The sequence below is a fragment of the Sturnira hondurensis genome, unplaced genomic scaffold (assembly GCF_014824575.4).
Source record: "Sturnira hondurensis isolate 20B ecotype Veracruz unplaced genomic scaffold, ASM1482457v3 Scaffold0015596, whole genome shotgun sequence".
Lineage (NCBI taxonomy): Eukaryota > Metazoa > Chordata > Mammalia > Chiroptera > Phyllostomidae > Sturnira > Sturnira hondurensis.
In genome coordinates, this window is record NW_028088227.1 from 21,167,098 (window position 1) to 21,191,471 (window position 24,374).

Genomic DNA, 24,374 nt, shown 5'->3' on the forward strand with positions numbered 1-24,374 from the left:
CACAGAGAGGAGTCCCACAGGTTGTACCTGGTTTATCCAAGTTCTCCATCTGCTTTGTTATAGCCAAACGAGAAGATTTAAAAACAATGCTAAAACAGCCCTGGCTGGTGTAGCTCAGTGGATTGAGCGCAGGCCTGCGAACTAGACGATCGCGGTTCGATTCCCAGTCAGGGCACATGCCTGGGTTGCAGGCCAGTTCCCGGCAGGGGCCAGTTCCCAGCAGGGGATGCACGAGAAGCAACCATACATTGATGTTTCTCTTCCTCTCTCCTCCCCTCCCCCTCTAAAAGATAAATAAATAAAATATTTTAATAAAAAAACAATGCTAAAACACAGATTCCAATGCACTCAGCATACACCCAACATCATCAAATAATTTATTTGAAATCAGAATTAAAGAACATCCAACGGTTGTTGAAATGTATGTTTATTCCGGTACTTCTGATCAGTTGCACAACTTATCGAGTGAAAATTACCAGATAAATTTTATATTTCTTCAGGACGGGGGTTTATCGATGACTTCAAATTTGGGATCTAAGAAGAAGGAAAAAAGTTAGCTCAGCCATGCTAAAATGAAATGCCTTATTGAGAAGACTTCGCTATTTAACTCATCAATCTTCTGATTGTTTTTAGTGAATATCTGCTGTTTCTAAACATCTGCAGGGAAATGTAACAACTGCCAAAGATTCATTCAGCATTTACTACGAGCCAGGCTATTAACTGACTGTACATATCTCATTTAATTAAAACAACCACATGGGAGAGATATAATTCTCCCCTAATGTAGGTGGGAAACAGGTACCAGTTACCTACCTAAGACCACAGTTCCGGAGTGATACTGTCAGAATCCGAGAGCAGGGGGTTTGATTTCAGAGCCCCATCATTTAACCTCTCTGTCCCATGAACTCCTATACCGATGGCAGACACTCATCCTGGAGATCCCCACGCACACATCCCTGTCCTACTAAATCCACGTCTAACTGACATTTATCCTCTCAAATATCCAAATAAGCACACTGATTCTCCTCTTAAAATGATCTCCGTAAGACTGAATCCACGACTAAAGAGACTTGCCTTCAAATTTGAAGTCAGGGAACGTGTTCATGTCTGCTTTTCCATACATCTGCTTAAGCTTGAACAGCTCGCGCTCCAAATCCTGCTGGTACTCTGGGCCAGTGTCAACAGGGCCTCCAGACGACCTGGAAGCGAGCACATGAAAACCCATTTTATGCACCAGTTTACAAAACCCAAATCACTCCCTACCCCTAGAGATTCTGCTGTTTAGAAGGTAAAATAACACGTACATAAATATTGTTGCTGTAAGGGAGTTATGTGATGGCTTCGAAGGCACAGTTGAACAAAAAGTTACTCAAGTTGAGGAGAGAGCACTTTCGCTAAGCTAATGAGAAAAAAATTTTCATTTTAAAAAGTGATATTTGTGATAAATCATGCATTTGGGTCAATTTTAACTTGAGATATTCTAAGACTGAAAAGCAAAGATGTGGAGGAGAGAAAGCGCTGGCTTTATGTGGGACTATTAAGCAGTTTAAATGGAAAGCCAGCAGGACCCAGATCATGGGAAGCCTGAAATGTTAAGCCTGGGAGTTTGTATTTTATTTGCTAAGCAATAAAATGACAAAATTAGAGATGCGCTCTGGGAAAGTAAATATAGCACCACAGACTGGCAATGAGGCCAATTACATTTACTTAATTCTTTGCACAAACTCTTCTGTGTTTGTCATAATGTTACTGCCTGCCAATGAACAATAAACAAAAAAATTTATAAGTGAAAATTCTAAGGGTAATATTTTCACACATGCCTATGATAAAGGCATAAGGTCTTACTTATGTCGCAGAATTTTCACACACACAAAAATAGAAATAGCTCTTTTTTTTTCCTTCAAAGACTCCATCTATTTCTAGACAGGAAGAGAGGGAGAACAAGAGGGAGAGACATGAGTGTGTGGTTGCCTCTTGACACCCCCAAGTGGGGACTTGGCCCGCAACCCAGGCATGTTCACTGATTGGGAATCAAATCAGCGACCCCTTGGTTCACAGGCTGGCGCTCAATCCACTGAGCCACACCAGCCAGGGCAGGAAAAAGCTCTAATTTAAGAACTTTCTAAAACTTTCTCTGATGACAGAAATGCTCTATATTTCTGCTGTCTACCATGGTAGCCACTAGCCACTATTAGCACAAGCAATGTGTCTGAGAAACAATTTTTATTTAAGCTTAATTACAATTCATTAGAATTTGAACAGTAGCATTGAATATTCACTGAAATACGTACACAATGCAGTTCTTGATGGAGCCTTCAGCCACATACTCTGGTGGACTGTTTTCCAGCTCTGGGATCTACAGGTTTTGGAAACCGCTTTGGGAAGATCCAGCCAGTCTCACCAATAGACTGGTTACTGCTGGATGGAGGCTGTTACAACGTTAATGTGCACGCTTGTGGTACAAAGGGGCCACACATACTCTAAATCCTCAACTGACTATAAGACGCCCAGCCTGTCTTGCTGTAGATGGTGACAGGGTTAAAGCAGAAATTCAAGGGAGATTTATCTATTTCACTTAAAAAGAAAACCCCAGGCATGCTAATTTATTGAACCACTTACTCTTTCAAACATCCTGTGATACAGTTATTATCATCCCCATCTGACAGTGAGGAACCTGAGGCACTGAGGTTAAATAACCTGCCCAAGATCATAGAGCTAGTAAGTGGCAGAGCTGGATCCCAGCCCAGCGTGCATGCTCAGAACACTGTACACTGTTGTCTGCACAAACAAACGAACCAGACTTGTTAGGTTCAGAGTGTACCTAAGCACTGCCTTCTTACTGGACAAGCTTTTAAGGACAGTTAAAGTGCAGAGTGTTAATACTATAATGCCACAATACCTCTGGACAGAAGACACTCCAGTTCTCCACCACCCTGTACACCTGCTTACTGAACAGTGTGATTTTAGGCAAATTCTAAATTTTTAGCCTTAGTGCTCTCATATATGAAATGGGGACACCATGAATAAGGTTGTACATTTCTAATATTGTCTTCATTGTAATCCCTTCACCCTCTTCCTCCTCAGTCCCAGTAACAACAAGCCTTGTCAGTGGCCCAGTCTCAAAACTCACTTGTGAGTGTTCTGACCTCTCACTTTTATACTCCCACTGCTGTAAAAACAAGATTCTCATCAACCGATGCTTAGCTCGTCACATTTTTCTTTTTTTAAGGTTTTATTTACTTTTTGTTAGAGAGAAGAGAAAGGAGGGAGAAAGGGAGAGACACACATGTGAGAACCACACAGGTTAGCTGCCTCTCGCTTGCTGCCAGCCGGGGCCCTGGACCGCAACTGAGGCACGTGCCCTGCCCGGGAATTGAACAGGTGACCTTTCAGCCCGAAGGCCAGCACTCAGACCACTGAGCCATGCCAGCCAGGGTATATTATTACATTTTTCTAACACATCTATCTTCCTTTTTTCATCATCCCAATTTTCCCAATATACACTGATTAAAATTATTTTCCTAATACAAAGCAATCTTATTCCACCTCACCATCCTGCTCGAACAACTTTTATTTTTCATAAATGCCTTTCATAGTATTTTAATTGTCTAGTCTATAATCAAGGCCTTCGACAATCTCTCACTCTAACCCCATTCTACCCTTACTGCTCCCTACACTCGTCATACCCTGCAGTTCTGGGATATAGCATCACACAGTCTCCTAAATGTGCTTTCTAGTTTTCAGACCTTAGCTCACACCACTCTTTCCTCCTAAAAGACATCCTCCTCCCATCCCTATCCAACTGCCCACTCTTCACACCAGTTGTTCATAACCTCAGGGAGACCCCCGCTGGGAGTGTCTATGAATGGCCTTCTGTGGGTCTGAGAACCCTTTCATGCTATAAGCAAAATCATGTGAATAAATTCGTCACTTTTTTTTCAAGTGGGAAGATTACACGTAGCTGAATGTGAAATTCTCAAGAGGGATGGGTGACCTCCAACACTGCCTTCAAATCCCAGATAAAACCTTCACTGTTCTAAAACACCTTCTAAAATGCCTCTAGCTGGAAAGAAGCATAACTTTCCTGTGAACTCCCCAAACACTGAATGTGCTCAGTCAACATCTAGCCCATCTTACCTTACAGTGTATTTACTTGCTTACAAACTCTCTACCCTTAGCAGATATTAAGCATAATGTGTAAAAAAAAAAAAAAGAATATTGTGTAAATGCAGTGCGGCTCCTTTCTTTGTGGCCCATCACAGTTCACGGCCCACTGCTTTGCTCATGGCAGACAACTAAATAATTTTTTAAAAAGTGGAAGCAGGCCTTGGCTGGTGTGGCTCAGTGGACTGAGTGCCAGCCTGTGCCAAAGGGTCACCAGTTTGATTCCCAATGGGGGCCCATGCCTGGGTTGTGGGTCGGGTCCCCAGTTGGGGGTACACAAGAGGCAACCACACATTGCTGTTTCTTCCCTTCCCTTTCTCCCTCCCTTCCCCTCTCTCTAGAAATAAGTAAAATCTTTAAAAAAAATGGAACTAGGAACCGAGGTATACCACTTTTCCAAAGATTTGTGGGTTGAACTTGATGATGACTAAGGTCATCATTCATCTCCAGAACTGTGGGGTACTGTAATCATGTTTTTCCTGGACTTGCTTTATACCATTTCAGAGTCTTCTGTCTTTTGATATTCCCAGAAATATGTAAGAATAAAAAAAATTTAAAGAAAAAACGCTGTTTATATGTTTCCCTGAAATTGTGATGTAAGGATCAACAACGATAGTAAAATGGAATAACTATAACAATATACTTTGACAAAAGTTCTGTGAATGTGGTCTCTCTGACAACTGAGATGCAGTAACGAAGATGGCCGTGAAGGGACTGACAGCAGGTAGCAAATCCAGCACAGATACACAAAACAACGAGGTGGTTCACATCCCAGGCTGGACAGAGCAGGGATGAGAGATCTCTCCATGCTACTCAGAACGACATGCAGTTTAAAAGTTATGAATTATTTCTGGAATTTTCCATCTAATATTTTTGGACCCTGGTTGACCACAGGTAACTGAACACCCAGAAAGTAGTTCCCCTTTATCTGTGGGTAAAGGGGAACTACTGTACAGTTCCTTAACGATTTCCAAGATCCTGTATACTTCTACAAATTGACTCTAGTTTATACCAAATGACATTAGAATAAGGACGTATCTAAAGTAACAATAAATATAATGGGATTCTCCCTCGGAACCCATGTAAAAAAAGATAAATTTGGGACTGGATCTTGTCTCCTCCTTTGGACACACTGATGAACCTCTACACCTCTACCCTCAGCTGAGGGAAGGTCTCAGACACTTTGAAACACCCAGTAATTTTATCACCAATAATCAAAACTTACATACTTTGATTATTCATATTCACATCATGGTTGATTATCTACCCACTTACTGTCGCTTAGTTTTGTATTCTCTAATCTTATCCACGAAGAGTTTCTGCACAGGATCAAGTTCCTTGAATGCCACTGCTGTCATGCCGATATTCCTCCTCAAATAGACTGAGACCGCAGACTGCACGGCTGAGGACAACCTGAAGAGCCTCTGAAGAATCATGGTGACTCTGACTGAAGAGAAGCACCAGAATGTCAACCCACTTTCATATGCATACGACTATAAAACAGCCTAAACACATCCTAGAGTGGGAATCTCATGCTCTTCATTGCTACAGAACTTAAAGCACACCAGAACCAAGTCAATGCTAAGGGTCACCTGACCCCAGCTCCACACTGCAGCCCCCCTCGCCCACTGCAAGTTTTCCTACTTAACCAAAAGGCCCTGCTACCCAGAAGCGGTTAGGAGCTCAGGCCTGGCGCAGCCCCACCACAGTCACACACAGAAAGAGCACGGCACTTGGCGCGGGGGTTTCTTCTCCATGAACGTAGTCTTGGGTCAGGGGAAAGTCAGCGAGGATGTTAGAAAATGGCCCGCTCCCAGGAGGGAAAAACAACCCTGACCCTTCAAAGCAGAGCTGGGCAGGGACACTAGAGACAGTTGCCTCAGTCAGAACTGACAGCCTGGAAGTTTCCACTTTACAGACCCACAAAGGGGGAAACTGCTCTGCCCGTTACAACTGCAAATCTAAGCCCAAAAGAACCAGCAGGGAAACCTTCCAACAAAAGAGAGAAAACCATGAGGTATATCTTAATTAACAAGTTAGAATTTGGAAAGGAGATGAAAGTCTGGTTTTTAAAAATAAGGACTTAAAGACTTCCAAATCCTTAGACTTGTTGAAGCTAAGAGACACAATTTTCTAAGTAAAAATTTCAGTAGATAAATTAGGGGATGATCTCAGTTGAGACCTCATTTAGTGTCTTGAAAGACCAAAGGCAAAGAAAAATTCAAACTATGACAAATATATGAAAACAGGAATTCCAAAAGAAAATAGATAAGGAGGCCATCTACAGTCAGGAGAAACTCCCTCGGGTTAATAAAAGGATGACTCTACTACAGTGAAAGGCCTTCCCAGACAGTGTGTCAGACTGATGACAAGGGCCACCGCTCAATACAGCCCGGCACAACTTCTGAACCTTAAAGCTAAAGGGAAAACCTGACACACTAACGCTAACATGATTCCTCCCCCGGCAAGCTGCCTAACAATAACAATAACGATAGTCACCGTCACCCCGACACTGGACCCCATTAAGTTATACCACTGCTGTTCAAAGTCTGGCCTGTGGACCAGTGGTAGTATACAAACTGTCACTGGTCTAGAGTTAATACAAAAATTGGGAATAAGCATTTAGAAACTTTTAAGCAATTTGGCATATTAACTTACACTTGCTGAACTTTAAAAAAATTAATGTTTGTATTTTGTATGGCTTCATTATTTTATCTTCCATGCAATTTTTCTGGTAATTCATTTGTATTGTATTCTTCAAAAGTATCCACAAAGGTTGGGGTAGGGAGTCCTTTACCACCGAGAGTTTGAGGAGCACTAACCTACAGGAGAGTAGAGCAGCATAGCTCTCGAATAGGGGTGGGGTATTTGGCAATGTCTAAAGACATTTTTGGTTGTTCCCAGTGGTGTGTTACCGGCATGTGGTGGGTAAAAGCCAGGCATGCCGCCAAACATCCTGTAGTGACAACAGCCTTCCCACAACAAAGAACTGCCTGGTCCAAAATATCAATAGTGACAAGGTGGAGAAACCCTGAAATAGCACATAAAAACTACAAAAAGGAATTATACAATCAACAAAATACCCTTCCCCTGCCAGGATGATAGCAAACTCTTTGAAGAAATTAAAGAAATCATCATATACCACTCTTATACCACATCAGAGAAAAAGACATTAGAAAAGACTCCAAGTAAACAACAAATGACCTTAAGCTGATTACTATTCCCATTTTACATATACAGAAACTGAGGTTTAGAGGTAAGTACCTAGTCCAAGGTAGAATCTGAGTGGACACAAACATATTGTTTAAATCATGCAACTCAATGTATATATTCCTTTCTGGCAATTTAAGGACATGCTTAACACTCAGCAATAAAAATATTTAATGTTTGTTCAGCCCTAGGTAATTTGCAAAGTCCTTTCATATACAAGGTGTGCCCAGAAAATGTCCAGCCTTTGTTAATATAACAAGTATGGTTTGCACATCTATGTAATATGGCAGCCAAGGAGAGTGCACTGGAATGCACACACGTGAACAATGACAACTTCACTGTGGGGGCGGTAAACACTGTTAAGTGAGCAAGTGTATTGTGTGGCCCTCACATTCAAAATGACTGAGCCAAGTAGAGCAACAAATCTGCATCAAATTTTGCATTAAACTTGAACATTCCTCCAGGGAAACTGTTTCGATGATTCAGAAGGCCGTAGCTGTGGGCAGCTGCTGACTGGTAGCTTCATCACAACAATGCACCTGCTTATGCACATATCATGCAGTTTTTTGGTGAAACACCAAATCACCCAGGTGACTCAGCCCCACTACAGCCCAGATTTGGCACCCTGCGACTTCTGGCCTTTCTCAAAACTAAAATCACCTTTGAAAGGGAAGCTATTTCAGACCATTGATGGGATTCAGAAAAATACGAAGAGGAAGCTGATGGCGCCTGAGAGAACTGTGTGAGGTCCCAAGGCGCCTACTTTGAAGGGGAATGAGACATCATTGTCCCATGTACAATGTTTCTTGGATCTTCTTCAATAGATGTCTCTATTTTTCATATGACATGGCTGGATACCTTCTGGACTGACCTCATATAGTCTCTCCTAGTACCCTTATGGCACTCCCCTTAAGAACTAAAGCAAGGTGCTCTTACCTCATTGTTACAGGTAATAAAGCTAGTCTACGGAAGGTTATTAAATTGCTCGTAGTCCCACAGTTAATTTGCTCTGATTGTAAAAATCATCTTATTCCTATGGCAACATGAGTGAAATCCATTTTCATTTTTTCAATTTCTATCATCTAAGTACTAATTATTCCCAAAACACATCTCTAATTTTATCCCAACTTATACATTCAACAGCTCACACCCCTTCATAAGTCCTTTAGGGCCCTCAAATTCAACTTGTTTAAAAAATGAACACATAATCTATCAAAACCAGGCTTTTTCTTTATTCCCCTTTTCATTTTTTTACTATTGATTAAATATGTAGTGAGTGTGGGCTGTCCACTGGCCGGCTGAAGACACGCTATTACACAAACAGGTGTCAAAATACCAACTGTGATGTGTTCTTTATTCCAGTCTATGGACTGTCACAAGAGCCTGTAATAGAGATTTGATACAGAAAAGATGGGGGAAAGCAACAAGAAAAGGGTACAGCAAGCGCAGAAGCAGCATGGTTCTCCTGTCTACACTGAAGACTGACCAGCCAAAAGGTCAGTCTTTTCGCTGCCTCTTCAAAGCATATCCTTCAAGTCAATTCACAATCTGCCTATCTGACCCTCTTTCCCTGCTGGAAACTGTTCGCCCGCGCACTCTGGCCTCTCTGCTAGTTCAAGCACCCCCTCCGCCCCACACAGCGGTCTGGTTCCTTAGGACAGTTGAGATGCAGGGTTGTGCAAGGAAAGTAAGTGCAAAACACTTCTGCCTAACCATGTTTTAGCACTACCGGCATTTTTAAGTGGGCTGCGAAATTTTAAGTTGGCTATCACTTTTACCTCTTATAGGGCATGTTCTGCTTTAAATAGTTCAGAACAATTTCCCGCACTCCCAGTTGGACAGGCCTGGCTGCAGACCTGCCACATGAGCATGACCTTGGGCTGCCCCAGCCCCATTGCGGACCCATGAGACTCCCGCGTCCCCGCAATCCACACCACCCCCGCTTGCCCTCAGAGCGGGTGTTATTAACAAGGCTATACATATCGAGCCAAGGGCAAACGTCAAGGCCTAAACACGCCGAGATCTGCGGTGACCTGGGGCCAGGCCGTGAAGGTGCCCGGGCAAGAAAACTGCTTTCTCATGAAGGACAGAGGTAATACGCAGCCCAACCCCGTGAATAAATTGTGAATGGGCGTTCCAAGAGGCCAAGCAAGCCCAGCTACCCTCCTGATCACCTTGCACTCAGTCCGGAGCTGCCAGAGCCACCACCACCGCCGCCACAGTTCTACTTCCGGCCCTGGCTCCGCCCCACCCGCCATCGCGATGCATTATGGGCTGCCGTTTCAGTCGGTCGGCACACACCGAACAGGAAGCGTCTCGGAGACAATCCGCGACCGGACGGCTCTAGGTGAGGTAGAAGGCAAATAAGAGGAAGTAGAGGGTAAGTGCTTCCGGGTCCCCTAGCGAGTCCTCCGCCATCTTTTGTCCTCCAAATTTGATCTCTTTTTTGGTCTAGGGAACCTTGCAGTGTACGCATGCGTACTAGGACAGGCCTTTCCCTTACTTCAGTCCCTCCCTCCCAGAGTCAGCAGTCCCGTTCCTTGGGTTGTTGAGGTGTATGAACGTACCGACAAAGTGACAGGAGTGTAAAACAAAGCGGGCTGGGGCGTTGTGCTCCCTTGTGCCTCGTGAGCCTCCGTTGCCGCGGGCGTTCGTTTCGCGAAACCTGCTGGGAGTTGTAGTCCCGGACCCGAGGGTGCCTGGGAGGCGGGAGGGGGGTTGGAGTTTCTAAGCGCCGATTCCGCGGGAAGGGCCCAGGGGCCTCACACTTCGAGTCGCGGGAGCTGCAGGTTTTACCGGAGAGACGCTGCACGTGGAGTTCGTACCACTGCCGTTCTCTGCCGGCTCTGGAGCGCGGGCGGGGCGACCGGGTCGATTCCGGAGCGGGTGAGTGTGGCAGCGCAGAGGAGGGGAGCGCGGGCCCGCGCGGGCCGGCTCCGTTCCGGGGCCTTCTCCCCAAAGCGGCCCCCCCGCGGCCGCTTCTGTGTTTTGTTTCCGCTGGTCCCCGGCGCTGTGACTCCCATTTCCGTTCGTGGAGACTTGAGGGAGCCGGGTGGGGAGGGGCGGGGAGGCAGTGCGGGGAGGGGAGGGGAGGGGCGGGGGGCGCGCGGCGCTGGGCTCTAGGCGCTGGGCTCTGGGCAGCCGCGCGCCCTCGGGACCCGGGCCGTTCCTGTCACTTTTCGCCTCTCTTTTCCCTCACTGTTTCCTCGTCGACTCTCCGCCTTGGTCCTCAGTGTCCATGCTCAGGATGTGATCCTGACGCTCCGGGATTTCGAAGGATAATGTTAAACTAGTCTCGCCGTCTCAGCGATTCGCTCTCACTTCAAATCCAGTTGTTTTTTTTCTAGAATTGCCCCCATAGTTACATCACAGCCATTTGTTAGTGTATATAGAGTTCATTGGGTTTATTTTTAAAGGGAGGCATTAAGACAGGGAAAACAATGGGTTAATATAGTTTGCCAACTTTTTAAGTTAGTTGTGTGCTGGAAGATAAGCTGCTTTCGCGTGTTGGTATTTAGGGATCCTAGTTTGATTAGGTTAACGGCAGGGAAGACCGCCTCGTACTGCATTGCGAGATAATGAGTCGTGATTTAGAAATATGCGCAGTGAGTCTGGCCCGTGGGAGGAGCAAAGATTTAGAAGGGCTCACTGGAGCAAAGTGGAGAACTGGGCAGTGATAACGTGGTTAGTACTGAGTTATCTTACGCCTCGGAAGAAACTGATCAGCTCTCTGCATACTACGTAAAGGGAATACCCCTGTCTGGGTTTGATCCGAACTTCCCAAGCTTATGTATTTCCAGACATACTCTGACACTAGGTAGACTTAAGTCAGTTTAACAGGACTATGTGTTAGGAGGGATGATGCATAGTATTGAAGAAAATAAATACTGAGCCAGATGCTATATTGAGGCTCCTCATAAATACATGTGGGGGCTGAATACTACATTTAAACTATTTACTTATTTCCCTCCAAGTTTATATATAAAACTTCAAATCTATAAGAAAGTAGGAAAATTAAACAATAAAATTATACAGTGAACACCTTCACCCGGTAGGAGGGAAGGTCACCAATTGTTAATCTCTCTACACTTGCTTCCCCCGCTCCCCATGCACAAATACATGTGTTTTACATTTTTTTAACTCCTGACTTTATTTTCAAAAAGAAAAATGTTTTTTTAATTTCTTCTGGTATTTAAACTTTTTTTTCTAGTTTGAGAAAATGTGCAGTCAGTCAGGTAGGTACTCCCAGATTGTACTTACATATTTATACTAAATATATATTTTACATAGTATTTAATATATATTATTAAAGATAGATTTATGTTACATATAAATGTTGGGGAAAATTCTCCTAAACTAAACTAATAATGTGTTCCAACGAAAAAGAAAATCCTCAAGTTTAACTGTGACTTCACAAGAGAATACTAAATATAACTATTTTAAGGAACATTCATCTTTTCTGGACTTTTTAAGTTTAGTTTGTATCCCTTTTGTGAAGCTTTCTGAACCCCAGGTTAGATTGAATCTAAAGAAACCAGGATGTCCAGACCAGGCCTTTTGATGGAAAGGCTCCAATCAATGTTCTCTTTTCCATTTGAAGTTTCAAAAAAGATTTCTGGTTCCAGAAGAAAAGCTGAAATCCACTCAAGCAGTATATAAAAGATTTGGGCAATTTCCCAAATTTCTCTCTTGCTTTCAAGGCTAAATTTAAAGCACTGAGAGAGAAAGAAAAAAGGGATCAATTTAGAGTCTACGAGTATTTTTTCCTGAAGTATTTAGGTTTCTTTATCTGATACCTTCTAGGGACTGATCTATAACTTTTTTGGAAGATGGCAGGATGCATTTCTTTTTAACAACTCCCTATTTTAGTGCTTATATTATGGGGAACTGCAGATAACCTTTAGGGCCATTTCTCAGCCTCTGCTTAGTTCCTCATATGCTTTTTTATACTTTCCAAAATTCTGAGAAAACTCACTTGTTTTCTGATGGGTTTTTTAAAATTTGTTATGGAGTGGAAAGTATACTTCCTTATAGGCCCTGAAAATAAAACATAAATGGTTTTTAAAGTTCTGTTTTGTTGTAAACCTTACTGTTTCTCACTTTTTTTTTTTTGGTATGCAGCAGTTTTTATGATTTTGTGTGTGTGCGTGTACATTACTTCCTTGTTTTTAACTTCTGCTAAAGTTCCACGGTGTGTGCTTCCTTCATGTTTTCTTATAAGCCAATGCTTTCCTACCACGGATACTTTTCCATGGGCTCCAGCTTCCAGCTCTCACCAACAGAGCTTCTCTGAACATCCCTACCCATCAGTATGAGACTATCTCTGGAATGCTGATCCGAGGGCAAGACTGCTGGGTCATAGGTATAAGCATCCTCGATTTGAACAAGTGCTACCAGGTTTTTCTCCAGAATAACTCGACCTGTCTGTACTCTCTCAACAGAGGCAGAGGATTCTTACGTACCCATATCCCTGCTAATTCTTTTCAGTATTCAACATTCTGATTTTCCACCTACACGGGTATCAAGTAGAAGCTCCTTGTTTTGCATTGCATTTTTGAATGATTTGAATTTGAACATATCTTCATATCCTCAGCCATTTTGATTTTTATTTTTATGTATTTCCTGCTGGTATGCTTTACCTGCCTTTCTAATTTATCCTGACTTTTGAGGGGGTTGTTATTAGTTTGCAGAAGTTTACTGCCTATTGCAGTTATTTTTCTCTTGTCACTTAGATACTGGAAATATCTTTTCTCACTCTGTAGCCTGTCTGTTGAATATACTTGTATATGGTGTATAATAGTTCTTACAGTATTTGTTTTCTCAACACAGTTTGATAGAGTGCCTACTAAGGGTGAGGCACTTTTTAAAATATTTTGCGTACATCTATAAACAAACAAATACCCCTTTAACTGGGTGGACCTAATGTTGTCCTGTAGGACACCACCTGTTTTTCCGTAGTGCTCAGGATGAACTCTAGTTTTACACTTACTGTCTTCAGGAATACACTTCACTGGGGAAAGAAAAGTCTTACTAGGCCAGGGTCAGAGAAAAGAAAAGTCTTTCATTCTTTCATTATCCCACAAAAAAATCTGCTGGACACGTGTGATGTATATTTTAGTGCAGAACATCGCCCTCTTCCTTCTTACAGGGGACATGTAAGAATAACCTTAATAATGTGGGAAAAATGAGACCATTTTTGCACCAGGCCATCTAATTTGGATGCCAGCTAATTGTGAACTAAGTTGTCAGAAAGCCACCTTCCTAGTAGTTGGAGATGTTGAGACCTAGGGAGAGATCCAGCCCTTTCTAAAGTGGAAGACAGTAGTACTTTCCTGGTGCTACAGTAATGAGTTACTGCAACAAAGTGCAAATTGATAACTATTTTGTTAGTTTATTTTTCTATTTTAGAATATTATACTGGCACTTATAAAATACTGTAATTTGTAACAAATCATAGCTAGGATTAACCTTAATTTTATATCACTCTATCAGTGCAATGCTAATAAAGTACATTATTTGTTCTAATAGAGTACAGCTTTTAGCTGAACAATTGTGGTTCAGCTCCATGTTGATTTTTTAAGCTGTAGGTTTGAATCTTACTGAAATTGCTATACTATAGTTGACATAACCTTTCACTTGATTTTGAAGTAAGTTGAGTTAATTTACTAAAATTGGCTGAAAAGAAATCCAGATAAGTCCAGTAGAATGCTGAAGGATTCATGTCAGACTAGTAAGCACAATCTAACAAAAACTATGGTTTATCACTATCATTTGTGGACTTTCTTTTATTGTGAAGATTACTTCCTCCTCTTCTACTTGCCCTCTGCTTTTATTTGAATTGAGTCTTTACTTCTTGTTTAGCATTTGTTTGTGCAGATAATATCAAAATGTCTTAAAATTTAACTCTTACAGGGCTGAGCTGTTGAAATACTTCAACCATGACAAAAAGAGAAGCAGAAGAGCTGATAGAAATTGAGATTGATGGAACAGAGAAGGCAGAGTGCACAGAAGAAAGGTCAGTGCTACCTGAATTTACCGCCTTTTATATTATCGACATACCTGATGAAAATGAAGGATGATGCCAAAGTTCTCTTGGGGCCTTTCTTTTTTTCAACTGAAGTTAGCACTTGGGGGGATAATGTATTGTTTTTTCTTCTGACTTAATGAATTTGTAACTACAGACAGTTATATGCATAGCTAGTAATTATCAAGCAGTTGATTGTGACGGTTTTTTATCCTATAGGACCCTGTTTGATTCTCTTTTCTTTCATCAGTGCTGGTAACTTTTATTTTCTAAAGAGTTTAATCCACAACACGAAATATTTAACAAATATTTATAAGTAAATGCTATGAATTGTCAGGAGTGTATGTGAGACAGTTATGTGCTCTCATAGAGGCCACAATGTATTTGAGGAGGCATACAAGTGGGAGCAATTAGGTGCACCATGCTAAGCCTGTAGTGAAAGATGTTCATTCTTGGAAGGAGGGCAGTGTTCGTAAGTTCAGAATCCAAGGGGGAGAATATGGGTAAAAATAGAGGTTTGGGAGTCAAGAAGAAGGTTAAGGAAGATTAAGACTAATGTTCCTACTTTACTCTGTAAATCAGGAGATGAGCTAATCTGCTGAGAGTGAAATGAACTGAAGTAGTAGAGGGCTTCTGTATAGTAATAAAGTTTAGAACAACTTCAGTGTGAATGGACCAAATTACTAAGGTTGAATAGGGTGCTGCGTGTTGAGAGTGTAGCTGAAATTTAGGACCTTAATTCTTTTGAAGTTTTGTTTTACTGTGGTAAGAACATTTCATAGGAGATCTACCCTCAACAAATTTTTGAGTGCCCCATACTGCGTTGTTAACAATAAGCAGTGTTCTACAACAGATCTCTAGAACTCACTCATCTGTCAAAATCTAGATTTATACCAGTTGTTTCTCAGCTCCCTGTGTTTTCTGCCAGCAAGCTGTGGTTACTGGCGCTACCGCCTCTTCTCAGAGGAGAGGGCTGGCTCTACCTGGTAAGGCAAACCCTGTTTTAGTTGTCTTCAGTCCTGTCCTCTGCCACCATGCCTTGGCACGGGAATATTTTCCTGACAAAAGGTCATGACTGCTTGAGAGACATTAAATTTTTGATGGAGGGTTTCAGAGTGTTTGACTATGCTATTTTCCCCAGAAGAAGAGACAACAGAGACTATACCTCTCTCTTAATTTTCATATGTGTGTATGTATATATTCACTCATTCATTCATTCATTCATTCATGTAGCAGATTACCCCAGAACTTGGTTCTGGCTCAGGGCATTCCATGAGCTGGCAGTGAAGCTATCAGTCTGAGCTGTCCCCATCTGAAGAGTTGACTGGGGCTAGCACATCTGTTTCCAAGGTCATTCATGATACTGGTGGCAGAACCTTTCACCACATGGGCTTCCCTGTAGGGCTGCTCCTGACGTGGCAGCTGGCCTCCCTGAGGGCAAATGTCCTGTGAGAGCGTGCTCACCAAAATGGACGCCGTGGTGGTGTTCTACGTAACCTGATTTGAGAAGCAGCGTGTCACATCTGCCATAGTCTTTCGGTCACCCAGTCCAGCCTTGGTAGAATGTGGCAAGAACTCTAAAAGGGTGTGAGGACAATTGGGCTTCTTGGAGCCTGACATGCACATATTTATTTTTACATATACATACCCACAAACGGTCCATGAAGCTTCAAGTTTCTACTGTTTGTCCCTTTACAGAGAAACTTTGCCGTACCCCCTGTCTCCGGTAAGAGGTTGGTGGTTACTCTGCTGACCTGGGGGGTGGCTGTGTAAAGGGAGCGGTTAGTCAGCCGTAGCAGATGGTTGCTGCGTAGGAATTTAGGTCCAGTGATGGGATCATCCAGGCTTTTTCAAGAGAACCCGGTGATTCAGATTTTTGTATAAACTCTCCCAAGATTTAAATGGTGGCAGCAAAATACTTTTATATGTTTTAAATGTTGATATTATGTAAAAAAGTGTCATCTAATTTTTAAAAAAGAATCATTGTTACAAAGAAAAAGAAAAATATAACCCATGGGGCTATAGCTGAAGAATTTATTTAGTAAAAGTACTTAGCCAAAAAGACCCAATTATTCTATCCTAACTAATGATAGTAGTAGTTTATAATGATTTAAAAATGATATGATTTCAATCACGAGTGGTCTATTTTATAAATTTCAGAAGTTTTGGAAGGAATTTAGGCAATACATATTCATTGAGTGTCATGTACATCGCATTATACTTGAAATTTATGTGAAAATGCAACTTGACAAATTGTTAAGTACACACTGTTTTTAACAACTACAAATGAGATTTAAATCATATTTAAATTAAACATGTGAAACTTGAATTCCAGATTTGCCAATTCAGCAAATATTATTTGTTGTCTGTCTTCTATTTGGCCCCAAATGAGGATTTACCAAGGATATGTAGAATTATTTACCCAGGATTTTACCTTTAAGGAATTTACAGTTCCATAGAATTTAAAGTATGAAATGATAATACAAGAGAGCCCTAAGAGAGTTTTAAAGGAAGAATTTTTTTAATGTGGAACTATGCTGATTATAACCAGTAGTTTTCAGATTAAAATAAGTGGAAAATATTTTGTAACTTGTATTTTCATACCTTATAACTTACATTCATTTAGTTGTATTTGTGTTGGGAAGGGAGATTGCCTGCATACGTGTGTGTGTTTGTATATGGGGTGGGGGGTCTGCAGCAGCGCTGTAAATCTCAGCCAGTGCTGCTTTGTGCAGTTCAGTATGCAGCTCGGCAGCACTGGCTGGTAGTGAGTCTGCCACTGCCACTGTGAGTGGTGTGTCTGTGCAGAGACAGGTTTCAAACACCAGACATGTGTTTTCTGGTATTCAGTTTTGGTTTGAGCATATATCGTTACTTTAGTTTTCAGGGTAAAATGGAGTTGTTAACCGTTACATCCTTTAATGTTTAGCATTGTAGAACAAACCTACACCCCAGCTGAATGTGTAAGCCAGGCCATAGACATCAATGAGCCAATAGGCAATTTAAAGAAACTACTAGAACCAAGACTACAGTGTTCTTTGGATGCTCATGAAATCTGTCTACAAGATATCCAGGTAACCTATTTTTTTTTTGAGATTTATGTTTTAGCATTTAAGTCTGCATTAGAAGTATTCTGTTGTTGTCGTTGGCCTTTAATCTCTATAGCTGTCAGTCTGAGCTGTCCTCACCTGAAGAGTTGACTGGGGCTAGCACGTCTGTTTCCAAGGTCACTCACGATGCTGGTGGCAGGGCCGTTCACTTCACCACATGGGCTTCTCTGTAGGGCTGCTCCTGACATGGCAGCTGGCCTCCCTAAAGCAATATAGGTATCTGTAACTGTATTTGATTGGTGTCATTGTAAAGTTTAAGCAATATAGACACAGAGAGACTTTTTTGGCAAAATTTTCTTCATTTAAAATTATATTTAAGGGTGGGCTGGGCTGGGAGTAAAAGATAGAAAACTGTACATGAACAACAATTAAAATAACATTTAAAAAATTATACTTAAAAAATTGAGTACTAAATCAAACATTTTTTTACTCTCACAAATATAAAATGGAAAGTTTAAATCTGGATTAGAGCTAAACAGTAGTGGGAAGCACGTTGATTTTGGAAGCTAAAGAAGTGTGTGCTCCTCACCCTATTTGTAACTAGTTTTTAATTTGTTTATGCATTATTTTTCTCATCTTAAAATGGGATAATTTTACCAAATGATTTTTACATTACCTTTCAGCAGTAAATTTTGGACAAGAATTTCATTTTCCAGTGATTACATTTCTTGGAGTTGATTGCAATAGGATTTTACCAGTGGTGGTATTATAGCAATATATTATGTTTGCAGCATATTTTAATACGTAAAAGGTAGTAGCCTAGATAGGATTGCTCAAATAGATTCTGCAGACTTCCCTTGATCATATGCTAGAGTTTTATACTGTTTTTATTTTTTAACTTTTATTTTTTATTGTTGACACTATTACAGATGGCCCCCATTTTCTCCTATACTGTTTGTAATACTAACTTATACTAATCTTTTGGATTGTTTGGTTTATCTTATTCTTTATTTTTCTCCTCCTCATATGTATTATAGAACTTTTACTTTCATTTTTTAAAAATTACAATCATATGCCTATTATTTTGAAACAAGATTTTTTTAAAGATTTTATTTATTTACTGTTAGAGAGAGGGAATGGAAGGGAGAGGAGCATCAACATGAAAGAGATACATCAATCAGTTGCCTCTCGCATGCCCTCAATTGGGGATCTGGCCTGCTACTCAGGCGTGTGCCCTGATTGAGAATCGAACTGGCAACCTTTCAGTCTATAGGTCAGTACTCAATCTACCAATCCATACCAGCCAGGGCTGAAACAAGATTTTGATGTACAATAAGTTGAAATTTTCGCCTGTGTAAGCAAAGGTGTACATATGAGATGCTCTTTGCGTGGTTATGCAGACACTGAAAATAACTCAAATGTTCCAAAAACGGGGATTAGATCAGTAAGTTCTGTAGATTGGAATTCAAGGCAGCCATTAAAAATTGATGAAGTAGTGCAGGCTGGTGTGGCTCTGGGTGGGTTGATCTTCGCATCAGTCTGTGTCAGCATATTCTTAATCATGTTTTGCAGATACAGAAACTGATATTTAAAAGGGATAAATAGTTTCCCAATGTTTAGCTGCTACACAGGAGTGCAGTGGAATTTGAACCCAGACCTCTGTGACTTCAAAACACTTCAGTTGTTTGAGGCAGACTTTTAAGAAAGTTTGTATTGAATAACTCAGTGTCATTTACCTAATTGTTCTCATATCTAAGATAAAGGGAATCCAACTTGGTATCTTGTCTCTCAGCTTTAACATTTGTTGCTGCTTTTATGGTACTTGGTCTAACGACATTGAAAATGTGACCTATAAAGTACCCAGCCTATCATAGATTTTCAAAAAATACTTGTTGATTAAATGGAAATACGCATAATTCGTAGTGTTATAGAATTTAGAGCTAGCCTTGGATCTAAGGCATTTTGCACTTGTCCTTCACCCCAGCCCTCTCAAAAAGGTTATGAATAGCAGCTTCTGTTCTCCATGTCAGTTAATGCAAATAGACATTTGGAGTCAGAATACTTGCTGCTTGCGGTACGGCTTTTGTAATTTTCAGGTGGATGTTGACTTCAAAGCTGACGGAACAGCTGAGTTGCATTGTTTGAGGAGTATTACCCGAGATTAATACCATGCTTGAGTTTTGTCCTTGTTCCAGGTGTACTGAACTACTGATTATATTCAGTACCTGAGAGCTCAGTTTCAGAGTTGCACATGCCATCACTTCCAGTGGATAATATCAGTGTGTCTACTAAAGAGGGGAGAGATCTTGATATTAGGAGAATTTTTAACAAAGTGTCAGGCAGAGACTGTTATATTGAGTGAAACTGCCAAGTTTGACCTCTGTGTTTGCAGGGTTACACAGTTTGCCTCATCCCTGATTAAGTTAGATGTATAGTCACTTAAAGTTTTAGGCTTTACACAGACGACATTTTTAATGGTTAGAAAATCAGTTTGTATGATAACTACAATGTTGACTAAACTCTTGGGAATGAGAGTGGAGGAGCTTTGTACCTCCAGCTGTATGACATTCAGACACATAGAGCTGTTAATTTTTCAAGATAATTATAGTGGAAGCCTATTTTAAACTAATGAGAGAAAATATATGAACGTCAGAATTACTTTTTGTCATCGGTTTGTCATTGTGTGAAATGCATTCATGATAAGGTGATAGGAAGGGGGAGAAGCACTGATTTAAAGGATATAGAATTATAATTAAAGGTGTTCTTATCTAGGTCAGGTAGTTAACTCATTAGTTCCTTATTAATTTTGTGATCATAGATTTAGCGTTAACTGTGATCTTAAATGTGCGTCATTGGTTACAAGGGAGATACAGCAAATATTATATTAATTTATTTAAATTGCCCCCACTAATTAAACACCATTGCTTTTTCATGACAGATAAATTGCATTATTTCTATTTTAAATATTTGTGCAGAATAAACAGTTGTCTTTTGGCATTATTTAAAATCCTAAACTAGACTCCCAAGCTAGAGAAAACTTCCATTTAAAATGAATTCTGTTCTTTATGTTATCCTTAATTACTTACACAGTGGTTAAAATATTTCAAATTTTGACAGAGAATTAAATGATATGACAACTGATATAATTAAGTGTGCTCTTATAATTTAATTAGTATGCCTCAGTAATTAAGTCCATTGGGTACATTTTTGTTAAACCAGATGATTATGTAAAAATAACGTTACTCATTTTCACCATGTTTAGCTGGATCCAGAACGAAGTTTATTTGACCAAGGAGTAAAGACAGACGGAACTGTACAGCTTAGTGTACAGGTAATCTCTTACCAAGGTAAGTTAATATTGGTGTAGTTATTTAAAACTTGACTAGTGTCTTTCTAATATGGCAACTCAATTTTTATAAGTTTTGGGTGTTTTAGATGGTTGTCTAAATTACTGCAGTATTATAGACAAATATTCATGCTTTTGATTTACTTATTTTATCTGTCAAGGTGAAGCAGATAGTGTAACACATTCTTCCTAGTTTAATGAGGAAGGGATATATTGTAGAGTAGTAACAGGATCAGAGAGAGGGCTGGAAGAACAGGTTCTAATGGGCTTTCTGGGAATGCCTCAGCCAAACCACAGTGCTGGGCTGCCAGGGAAGCTGCTGCCCTCCCTGCCTGCCATCTAGAACCCTGCTGCCTTTGCCGTGAAACACAGCAGCCAAAGGTGGATGCCGTGTGCCCACTTCTCCCCTCTTAACTCGTTTCTCAGTAGAAGGCCCATGTCAGTGGTCCTGGCGCCTGCGTCAGCCTGGGAACCACCACTGCAAGGAGCTCTCATCTCTGCAGTGCAGCACAAAAAGGGGAACTTGCGAAGAGGTTGCTTTCCTCTCTTCCTTGTCCCCACATTTTTTTTAGACATAATTCACTTCTATTCCTAAATGCATCAGTGTGTGTGTTTTCTAAAAACAAGGAGTTCTTTTAAAAGACCACAGTACATTTATCAAAATCAGGGAATATTAATTGATATAACACTGTTATCTAAACTACCAAGATTCTATGGAATCATTTTTATTATTTAATAGTAATCTGTTGAATTCTGTAGATATATTGCTAAACATATTTGAAATGGAGTCTTGCTCTGTCATTTGAGAACGTATAAAGTAAACTCAGTTTTGTTAGTGACTTGTGTTTTCATTTAAACATTTTTTAATTTACATTAAGGAATTGAACCAAAGCTCAACATCCTTGAGATTGTCAAACCTGCGGAAACAGTCGAAGTGGTTATTGACCCAGATGCTCACCACGCCGAAGCAGAAGCGCATCTTGTTGAGGAGGCTCAGGTGATAACTCTGGATGGCACAAAACACATCACAACCATTTCAGATGAAACCTCGGAGCAAGTGACAAGGTGGGCTGCCGCGCTGGAAGGTTACAGGAAAGAGCAGGAGCGCCTTGGGATACCCTATGGTAAGGAAAAAACATAATTACGTGGTAGGTAGAATAATAAGAATTAAGCTTGACATGGAAGATACTAGGGTAAGTTATAATCTGTTTTAAATGTAGAATTTCCAGGAAGATTTTTTTTTTTACCATAACACATGATGGATAAATACTGTCCTGGGTACTAGGAATACAAAGAAATACAATTGTGTTTCACTTAACAATGGGGATATGTTCTTAGAAATGTGTTGTTAGGCCATTTTGTCATTGTACAAACATAGAGCACTGATACACAAACCTGTATGGTTCACCTAGACTATATAGTGTAGCCTGTTGCTCCTAGGCTATAAACCTGTATATCGTTTTACTGTATTGAGTACTGTAGGCAATTGTAATATAATGGTAAACATTTGTTTATATAAACATAGAGAAGCTACAGTAAAAGTTTGGTATAAAAGATTAAAATGCGATACCTGTAGAGAGCACTTTCCGTGAATGGAGTTTGCAGGACATAACGTGGTCTGGGCGAGTCAGGGAGTGAGTGGTGAGTGAATGTGGAAGGCCTGGGAAGTTGCTGTTCACTGCTCGTGACTTTGTGATCACTGTACGCTGGGACGCACTAAATTTACCAAAACAAAAGTTTATTTTGTCAGTAAATTAACCTCTTAGCTTACTGTATTGTTTTTATTTTATAAACTTTTAATTTTTTAAAACTTGTAGCTCTTCTGTAATAGCGCTTAGCTGAAACACAAACACATTATACAGCTGTACAAAAATGTTTTCTGTAGATCTCAACCCTAGTTTAAACTTTTAAACTAGGACAAACACATGCATTACCCTAGGCCTACACAGACGCAGAATTGTCCATACCACCGTCTGCCCCTGCGTGTTTCAGATCCCACTGGGAGGTCCTCGGGACAGTGACACACCTGCAGCCATCAACTGCGATGACCACGCCTTCCCTGGAACAGCTCCTGAAGGACCTGCCCCAGGCTCTGGGGGGCGGGGGGTCACTCTTTTCTGAAATATGTCTACAGTGGTTTGCTTGTTGTTTGGTGGTGATTTTTTTTATCATAGATTTATTCGTAAGCACATAATGCACTATGAACATTCCTCTCTGTTATGAAAACCTCCCAGTGTTGGGGTCCATGTTTTCAGATTTTTTAAAGAGTTTTTTGAAGTCTGAGAATGCTCCCGCTGAACTCCTACTATACATTTTCTTGGAGGTTCTTCTTTTCTGTCTGCAGTTTCCTTTTCTCTTGCCTCGTCTATAGCTTTGCATTCCTCCTTCCAGCTCCTCGTTAATCAGTTCCTCAGGAAGCACCTCTAGGAGCTCCTCAGTGTCCTCCTCCTACACCCAAATCAAGCTGTTCGCCATCTCGACCACAGCCTGTTGATTTTGCGGTCTTTGCACTGCAGTGTTGTGATGGTTACAGCATCACTGGGTGACAGTTGTTTTTCAGCTCCATTATACTCTTACGGGACCCTGTGGTAAATGCAGTCCATAGTTGACCAAAATGTCATTACACAGCCTACCGTTGTATTAAAATTTTTTTCTACCCTTAGGGTATTCACAGTGTAGTTAAAGAGAGGGAAGGTAGATGAAAAGAGATAATTGCCATAATGGTAACATGTGTTTAAGCTGTCAGTAGCTGGTGTAAAGGAAACATGCTGTTAGCATCTCAGAGAGGTCATAGTGGCCTGGCAGAAACGAGGAAAGGGTTTATTACAAAGAAATTCCTGGGCACAGAAGGAGATTCCTGACAGGAATAGTATGTATAAAGCTGGGGGGTGGGAGTGTGCTTGAGCAGTGAGGAAGTGTAGTGGATAAGGAGTTACTTTGGAGCATTATACAGCTGTTCTGGATTGATGGGATTTACAGTTGAAAATGAATGTGGCAGCGGTGTATGACAAGTTGGAATAAGTAGAGAGAGTGAAGGGAGAACATGAGTATTACAGTTTTAAGTGTGGCTAGGTGATACTGTCTAGGTTAGGTCATTCCTATGGGTATAGAAAGAAGAGGGTCAAAGCAGTGATAGGACTAAGCAACTGACGAATACAATTGTACGAGGGTGGAGAGATAAAATTTAGATGTTGATGTGACTTTGCAATCTTGGTGTATAGGGCTAGAATATTAGTAAGTATTGGTTGCATCTTCATTACATAGTTTGTGAACTGTGTATGCCAGGCACTGTATTAAATGCCGGGTTTTTGATGGTGCTCAGTAAAGTCAGTCCATGCATTCCAGAACTTGGTGGCCAATTGGTAGGGAAGTCTCATATCAGATTTGTCAAGGACAAGTGTTGATAGTATGTGATTTTGAAGTAATAGTACATGTTAAATGGACGTAGCCAAAAAGTAGTTTCGGGTGTACAAGATTGGAACTGGGATAGAGATATTGTCTGGGAGACTCAGTCACATTGAATTTGTACTTGTACTAAAACCATAAAAGTATATGCAGTCTCTGAGAGAGAGATAAAATG

General features: G+C 40.8%; 2 protein-coding genes across 6 annotated transcripts in view; one reads left to right on the forward strand and one right to left on the reverse strand.

The window, feature by feature from the left end:
• Positions 1 to 362: 362 nt before the first annotated feature.
• Positions 363 to 10,022, reverse strand: ATP5PF (ATP synthase peripheral stalk subunit F6). Of its 3 annotated transcripts, none has more exons than XM_037065127.1 (4): positions 9,942 to 10,022; positions 5,440 to 5,611; positions 1,075 to 1,199; positions 363 to 534 (listed from the first exon to the last, which is right to left on the reverse strand). In XM_037065127.1, exons 2-4 carry the CDS (start codon positions 5,598 to 5,600, stop codon positions 497 to 499), a joined length of 324 nt encoding a protein of 107 aa, XP_036921022.1. In that variant the 5' UTR covers positions 5,601 to 5,611; positions 9,942 to 10,022; the 3' UTR covers positions 363 to 496. The 3 variants fall into 3 exon arrangements, with proteins under 3 accessions (XP_036921022.1, XP_036921020.1, XP_036921023.1); XM_037065125.1 differs by lacking the exon at positions 9,942 to 10,022 and adding an exon at positions 9,549 to 9,647; XM_037065128.1 differs by lacking the exon at positions 9,942 to 10,022 and adding an exon at positions 9,549 to 9,623 and having other exon boundaries at positions 5,440 to 5,607.
• Positions 9,650 to 24,374, forward strand: part of GABPA (GA binding protein transcription factor subunit alpha) — a 32,570-nt gene continuing 17,845 nt past the window's right edge. Inside the window, exons 1-5 of one of the 3 annotated variants that reach the window (XM_037065123.1) lie at positions 9,650 to 9,754; positions 14,287 to 14,389; positions 17,328 to 17,472; positions 20,711 to 20,795; positions 21,673 to 21,918. In XM_037065123.1, coding sequence (XP_036921018.1) covers positions 14,313 to 14,389; positions 17,328 to 17,472; positions 20,711 to 20,795; positions 21,673 to 21,918 — 553 coding nt within the window. In that variant the 5' untranslated portion in view covers positions 9,650 to 9,754; positions 14,287 to 14,312. Of the gene's footprint in view, positions 9,755 to 10,016; positions 10,261 to 11,530; positions 11,610 to 14,286; positions 14,390 to 17,327; positions 17,473 to 20,710; positions 20,796 to 21,672; positions 21,919 to 24,374 lie in introns of those variants that run through there. The other 2 variants (XM_037065122.1, XM_037065124.1) reach the window with 2 other exon arrangements.

What these genes read in the sequence shown, in the direction of transcription:
- ATP5PF (XM_037065127.1), bottom strand. Translation starts at nt 5,600, where the DNA reads ATGATTCTTCAGAGGCTCTTCAGGTTGTCCTCAGCCGTGCAGTCTGCG. An exon ending in GAATACAAAACTAAGCGACA is followed by an intron (nt 1,200 to 5,439) that starts GTAAGTGGGTAG and finishes GCTCGCTTCCAG; the next exon opens with GTCGTCTGGAGGCCCTGTTG. An exon ending in CCCTGACTTCAAATTTGAAG is followed by an intron (nt 535 to 1,074) that starts GCAAGTCTCTTT and finishes CCTTCTTCTTAG; the next exon opens with ATCCCAAATTTGAAGTCATC.